Genomic DNA, 7,281 nt, shown 5'->3' on the forward strand with positions numbered 1-7,281 from the left:
GCAGCAGCATCAGTCTGGGTTCTTCACCGGAGCCCTACAGACATATTCACTCAGAGCCCGACAAAGCAGCCTGTCCTCCCAGCACAGCCATGAGTACCCTCGGCTTTGACCCTTACTACTCCTCCTCCTCCTACCGCCGCTGGTATGTGGAGGGAGCCCCCCGAGGGGTGGTAACCAGGGGGAGGTCACGCTCGGCCTACTCAATCCACACCTCTCCCCTGTCCTCTGTGAGCTCCCGTTTGCAGTACTCCTCTCCTGGACGGGCTCTGCATTCATCCCCGGCTTCCTCCTCCTCCGTGGAACTGGAGCTGAGCCAGGCGGCCCAGGTGAGCTCTGAGTTCCGCACGGTGAGGACCCAGGAGAGGGCTCAGATGCAGGAGCTCAATGACCGCTTCGCCGGCTTCATCGACCGTGTGCGGGAGCTAGAGCAGCAGAACCGTGCTCTGGAGGCTGAGCTGATGCTGCTGAGGCAGAGGCATGGGGAGCCTTCCCGTCTGAGGACCCTGTATGAGCAGGAGGCTCGGGCTCTGAGGGCTGCCGTGGAGGAGGCGCGTGGGGAGCAGCAGGCCGCCCTGGGGCAGAGGGAACGTCTGGGGCAAGCCCTGAGCGCCCTACAGGCCCGCTACGAGGAGGAGGTGGTGGCCCGCGAGGACGCGGAGGGAAGGCTGTTGGATGCGCGGCGTGGTGCCGACCAGGCCACCCTGGCCCGGACCGAGCTGGAGAAGAGGGTGGAGACCCTGCTGGACGAGCTGGCCTTCCTCAAGAGGCTCCACGAGGGGGAGGTGGTAGAGCTCCAGGCCCAGGCCCAGCTGGGGGCCCAGGTGGCTGTGGAGATGGAGGCAACCACGCCGGATCTGTCCGGGGCTCTGAGGGACATCCGAGCCCAGTACGAGAGGCTGGCGGCCAAGAACATGCAGTCTGCTGAGGAGTGGTTCCGTGGGAAGGTGGGCTCCCTGACGGAGAGTGTGGCCCAGCACAGCGATGCAGTGAGGAGCTCCAGGGACGAGGCTGGGGAGTACCGCCGGCAGCTCCAGGCCCGCCTGCTGGAGATCGATGCCTGCAGGGGTCTCAATGAGTCTCTGGAGAAACAGTTGCATGACATGGAGGACAAGCAGAGTGCTGAGATCAATGGCATGCAGGTCAGTAGTGGTACAGCAGGACTAATTTATACTGGTACTGCAGGAGTGGTACTGCAGGACGAATTTATATCTGTATTCAAGCAAATACCTCAGAAGGAATGCAATCTAATAGTGAATGTGTTTCTTAATTGCATGTTTAGAAACTGTTTATCAATAGATAGATGACTTGATCAGAATACAAGACACCCATAATGTTTTTAATAATTTGTGCAAAGTGGAACTGATTTAGTAATGTAGAAGGGGAAAAATATTATATTGCATCAAATGTGCATTTTAATAGTCACACTCAACATTTTTTGGCAGTTTACCTGAACTTGTAACCTGCTGTAAGAACACACACATTATCCATCACATTACCTCTAAACTTCTCCTGTAGGATACTATTGGCCAGCTGGAGAATGAGCTGGGAGCCACAAAGCAGGAGATGGCTCGCTACCTGAAGGATTACCAGGACCTGCTGAATGTTAAGATGGCCCTTGACATCGAGATCGCTGCCTACAGGTAGGATGCTTTGAGGAGCATTGGCCAGAGCTTCAACTTAAACAAATATAATGTAATAATCCTAATGCAAGTCCAGGTCAAGGAAAACCTTTTGTCCTTTAACTCTGAAAGTATATATGTCCCGTGATACTTTACTTCTCCAGGAAGCTGCTGGAGGGGGAGGAGTCTCGTTTCAGTGTGGGCGTGTCCGGGGGTATGTCCAGTGTCTACGGCCACACCCTGTCGGCCACACCCTCCTTTGGCCGCTCTATGTTCTCCATGCAGTCCAGCCTAAGCTCTGGCGCCCCCTACCTGATGACTTCACGCTTCTTCAGCTCCTCATTTGCCTCTGGAGATGATGTCATCTCTGCCAGCCTAGCCCAGCAGGACTCTGCCAGCCTACCACAGGAGGAGGAGGAGGAGAAGGAGGAAGAGGATGAGAAGGAGGAAGAGAAGGAAGAGGAGGGAGAGGATAAGGAGGAAGAGGGTGGAGAGGAGAAGGAGGAAGAGGGTGGAGAGGAGAAGGAGGAAAAGGGAGAGGAGAAGGAGGAAGATGGAGATGAGGGAGGCGAGGTGGAGAAAGAAGATGGGGAGGATGCTAAGGACGGCGAAGAAGGTTAGCATTAGCATTATCCCTCAAAGAATATTCTCTATTGTTGTCGTGCATTGCTTAGATGTCAACATTTTTACAATACAGTCTACTAACCCAATTATTTCCCTATTCACAATTATAAAATGTTTTGGTTATAGCTGGGGATGAGATGGAAGAGAAGGAAGAAACTGCAAAGGAGGATGGAGAGAAAAAGGAAGATAAGGACAAGGGTGGGGAGCAGGAGGGAAAGGAAGGCGAGGAAGATAAAGAAGCGGGTGATAAAGAGGAAGAGGATCAAGCTGAAGCTAAAAGTGAGGAGAAAAAAGATGACAAAGCAGACACCAAAGAAGAGAAAGGTGAACCAGAGATATCCAAGACCGTTGGAAAGAGTGAAAAACCTGCCGAAGAGAAGAAAGACCAATCTGAAAAACCAATGGCTAAAAAGTAAGTTTGTGGCCCAAGACTCCACAAGCCAAAAGACAGTCTAATAAAAACCTCAGCTTGAAAAAACAGCAGAAATACCCAATATTTATGACTTCAGTGTGCTTGTTAACAAGGTGCTCAATACAATACATATTTTAGTGCACTACTGCATAAAATCACTGCTTGCAAAGATCATAAAAAGTCAATTAAAGTCTGGTCACACAATTCCTTGTGTGTGTGTGTGTACGAATGTGTGTGCTGTGCCTGTGTGCAAGTCTGCGAGAGTGTGGTTTCGGATGACTGAATAAATACTATTCAAATGCAGAGTGTGTCATTTATTGTTTTTGTGCTTCATGCTAAATAATAACTCAATTAACAATATGTATCATTTCTATGTCAGATCTGTTCAACTCAACAACAAGGATGAGTTGTTGAATATATTCGTTATAAACTTTTAATTGAAGGTGTGCTTAAAAAAATGATCACATAGTTAACCACAAATTTAATGCATGTAATGGCCTGCTTACAGCAGGTCCAGACTCAATTGATTCAGTCATCAATCAATCCATTAACAGGTTATGTGTCATGATTTACAAACGGTTTACAAATGTTGAACAAACTATCTATTAAATGCTTTATAAGCTGTTTGTAAAGAAGACATTAACATGATGGTTTACTAGGCTCAATAGCCTGTCAGATCTCGTTTAGACCGTGTAGAGCAGTGGTACTCAAACTTTTCAGCAGGGGCCCCATTTTGTCAGCCAGAATTTCTGGGGACCCCATTTTTTCCCCAATAATTCATTGCGACCCCACCACATCCTAAATCTAATGACACAACCTTAAAATCGTAAGTTTTGATTTTTACATCAACAAATAAGCTTAAATTCAATGCATTTGAATCTATAATAAATAAATACATTTACTTAATAAAACTATATCTTTGAAACTATCTTTCAAAAAATGTTTGTATATTGTCCCATCCAATAATCTGCACTTTTAATATTTTGTTCCTCAAGTGCAGTTACCCCACGACACCACTAGGGGTCGCGACCCAGACTTTGAATACCACTGGTGCAAAGCCATCTTATAAACACAACCATTCATCTCTCTGTCACGACACATCACGACGCACTAGCACCGGCCTGACAGATTTTTGTGCTGTAGCACAAGGTCTGGCAAGGTCTACATCAGATGCTTCATCAGCTACGCAGAACAGGTCCAGTGTGTCAGAGAAACAAATGCTGAGTAACGGGATGATCTTCAGACAGTGATGGCATTGTTATTAGCTCATATCAGGGCTGAGAACGATAACATCTCTGGTTTTTATTGCTTTTAAGACATTGTGCTAACTTTATGACTCTTGGCAATTGAGTTGCTTCCTTCAGCACATTACGTGAGGGCTGGCTAAAATCCTGAGTGGAAGAGGTACAGCAATCAGCAGTCATCCAGGGACAGCACTAAAGAATAAACAAGGTAGTATTAACCAACACCTGCATTGCAGAGGTGTGGATATATCAGTTGGAAAACTGTTTCTAAGCTACTAGGGCGGAAGGTGTACATGACATTGACATTAGAAAGAGCCACATTTGATATCCGACTGCTTCTATGGCTACTTTAGTCTGTTTTTATTCATGCTATTTGGCAATGTCCACTGATGAAAGGGTTTAAAATTGCTCTGAATGAACAAAGCATCGTCACCAAGAAGCAAGTCCGCAGGTGCAGTACAGTCTGGGTCATGTGAGGACATGTAATGTGAGGACAAGCAATGGAAGTGCAGCTCATATAGGTAATTTACAGTCGTAGCCTACAGGCAGACATTTCTAAGATGCTCTTATTTTGATATAGAGTGCCTTTGGAAAGTATTTAGACCCCTTGATTTTTCCCACATTTTGTTAGGTTACAGCCTTATTCTAAAATGCATTTTTTTTAAATCTCCCTCATCAATCTACACACAACACCCCATAATGACAAAGAAAAACAGGTTTTTAGACATTTTTGCCACAAAAATACAAATAAACTGAAAAATCACATTTCCATAAGTATTCAGACCCTTTACTACTTTGTTGATGCACCTTTGGCAGTAATTACAACCTCGAGACTTCTTGGGTATGATGTTACAAGCTTGGCACACCTCAAGATCTCTCAAGATCTGTCAGGTGGGATGTGGAGAGTTTGATGCACAGCTATTTTCAGGTCTCTCGAGAGATGTTCGATCAGGTTCTGGCTCTGGCTGGGCCACACAAGGACATTTAGAGACTTGTCCCGAAGCCACTCCTGTGTTGTTTTGGCTGTGTGCTTAGGGTCGTTGTCCTGTTGGAAGGTGAACCTTCGCCCCAGTCTGAGGTCCTGAGCGCTCTGGAGCAGGTTTTTCTCAATGATCTCTATGTACTTTGCTCCATTCACCTTTGCCTCAATCCTGACTAGTCTCCCAGTCTCTGCCGCTGAAAACCATCCTCACAGCATGATGCTGCCACCACCATGCTTCACCGTAGTGATGGGGCCAGGTTTCCTCCAGACGTGACCCTTGGCATTCAGGCCAAAGAGTTCAATCTTCAATATTTTATTTCACATTTATTGAACCAAGTAGGCTAGTTGAGAACAAGTTCTCATTTACAACTGCGACCTGGCCAAGATAAAGTAAAGCAGTTTGACACATACTGCAACACAAAGTTACGCATTGGAATAAACAAACATACAGTCAATAATACAGTAGAAAAAGTGTGTGCAAATGAGGTAGGATAAGGGAGGTAAGGAAATAATTAGGCCATGGTTCCGAAGTAATTACAATATAGCAATTAAACACTGGAATGGTAGATGTGCAGAAGATGAATGTGCAAGTAGAGATACTGGGGTGTAAAGGAGCAAGATTAATAAATAAATACAGTATGGGGATGAGGTAGTTGGATGGGCTATTTACAGATGGGCTATTTACAGATGAGCTATGTACAGGCCCATTGATCTGTGAGCTGCTCTGACAGCTGGTGCTTAAAGCTAGTGAGGGAGATATGAGTCTCCAGCTTCAGTGATTTTTGCAGTTCGTTCCAGTCATTGGCAGCAGAGAACTGGAAGGAAAGGCGGCAAAAGGAGGAATTGGCTTTGGGAGTGACCAGTGAGATATACCTGCTGGAGCGCGTGCTACGGGTGGGTGCTGCTATGGTGACCAGTGAGAGATAAAATAAGAGATAAGATAAGATAAGGTGGGGCTTTACCTAGAAGAGACTTGTAGATGACCTGGAGCCAGTGGGTTTGGCGACGAGTATGAAGCGAGGGCCAGCCAACGAGAGCGTGCAGGTTGCAGTGGTGGGTAGTATATGGGGCTTTGGCGACAAAACAGATGGCACTGTGAAAGACTGCATCCAATATGTTGAGTAGAGTGTTGGAGGCTATTTTGTAAATCACATAGCTGAAGTCGAAGATCGGTAGGATGGTCAGTTTTACGAGGGTATGTTTGGCAGCACGAGTGATGGATGCTTATTAAATTAAATTTGGATTGGGGATGCTTAGTGTGAGTCTGGAAGGAGAGTTTACAGTCTAACCTGACACCTAGGTATTTGCAGTTGTCCACATATTCTAAGTCAGAACCGTCCAGAGTAGTGATGCTGGATGGGCGGGCAGGTGAAGAACATGCGTTTAATTTTACTTGCATTTAAGAACAGTTGGAGGCAAAGGAAGCAGAGTTTTATAGCATTGTAGCTCGTCTGGAGGATAGTTAACACAGTGTCCAAAGAAGGGCCAGAGGTATACAGAATGGTGTCGTCTGCATAGAGGTGAACCAACAGCAAGAGCGACATCATTGATGTATACAGAGAAGAGAGTCAGCCCGAGTATTGAACCCTGTGGCACCCCCATAGAGACTGCCAGAGGTCCGGACAACAGGCCCTCCGATATGACACATTGAGCTCTATCAGAGTAGTAGTTGGTGAACCAGGCGAGGCAATCACTTGAGAAACCAAGACTGTTGAGTCTGCCAATAAGAATGTGGTGATTGACAGAGTCGAAAGCCTTGGCCAGGTTGATGAATACGGCTGCACAGTAATGTCTCTTATCGATGGCGGTTATGATATCGTTTAGGACCTTGAGTGTGGCTGAGGTGCACCCATGACTAGCTCTGAAACCAGATTGCATAGCGGAGAAGGTACGGTGGGATTCGAAATGGTCGGAAATCCGTTTGTTAACTTGGCTTTCGAAGATCTTAGAAATGCAGGGTAGGATAGATATAGTTCTGCTGCAGTTTGGGTCTAGACTGTCTCCCCTTTTGAAGAGGAGGATGACCGCGGCAGCTTTCCAATCTTTGGGTTTCTCAGACGATATGAAAGAGAGGTTGAACAGGCTAGTAATAGGGGTTGCAACAATTTCGGCAGATCATTTTAGAAAGAGAGGGTCCAGATTGTCTAGCCCGGCTGATTTATAGGGGTCAAGATTTTGCAGCTCTTTCAGAACATCAGCTATCTGGATTTGGGTGAAGGAGAAATGGGGGAGGCTTGTGCAAGTTTCTGTGGGGGGTGAAGGGCTGTTGATTGGGGTAGGGGTAGCCAGGCGGTAAGCACGGCCAGCCGTAGAAAAATGCTTCTTGAAATTCTCAATTATAGTGGATTTATTGGGGGTGACAATGTTTCCTAGCCTCAGTGCTGTGGGCAGCTGGAAGTA

At 46.6% G+C, this 7,281-nt stretch overlaps 1 protein-coding gene across 1 annotated transcript; it reads left to right on the top strand.

Moving 5' to 3' along the window:
• On the top strand, window positions 1-2,958 carry LOC110523534 (neurofilament light polypeptide). Its single transcript, XM_021602316.2, has 4 exons — window positions 1-1,139; window positions 1,516-1,640; window positions 1,784-2,235; window positions 2,370-2,958. The coding sequence occupies exons 1-4, from the start codon at window positions 90-92 to the stop codon at window positions 2,657-2,659; spliced, it is 1,917 nt and encodes a 638-aa protein (XP_021457991.2). The 5' UTR covers window positions 1-89; the 3' UTR covers window positions 2,660-2,958.
• The last annotated feature ends 4,323 nt before the right edge of the window (window positions 2,959-7,281 follow it).

The sequence above is a fragment of the Oncorhynchus mykiss genome, chromosome 5 (genome assembly GCF_013265735.2).
Source record: "Oncorhynchus mykiss isolate Arlee chromosome 5, USDA_OmykA_1.1, whole genome shotgun sequence".
In the NCBI taxonomy this organism is placed as follows: domain Eukaryota; kingdom Metazoa; phylum Chordata; class Actinopteri; order Salmoniformes; family Salmonidae; genus Oncorhynchus; species Oncorhynchus mykiss.

Bases quoted from the DNA above. Each gene is read 5' to 3' on its own strand.
- LOC110523534 (XM_021602316.2), top strand. From the start codon at position 90: ATGAGTACCCTCGGCTTTGACCCTTACTACTCCTCCTCCTCCTACCGC. The intron at 1,140-1,515 runs GTCAGTAGTGGT...CTTCTCCTGTAG, and splicing joins CTGAGATCAATGGCATGCAG to GATACTATTGGCCAGCTGGA. The intron at 1,641-1,783 runs GTAGGATGCTTT...TTACTTCTCCAG, and splicing joins ATCGAGATCGCTGCCTACAG to GAAGCTGCTGGAGGGGGAGG.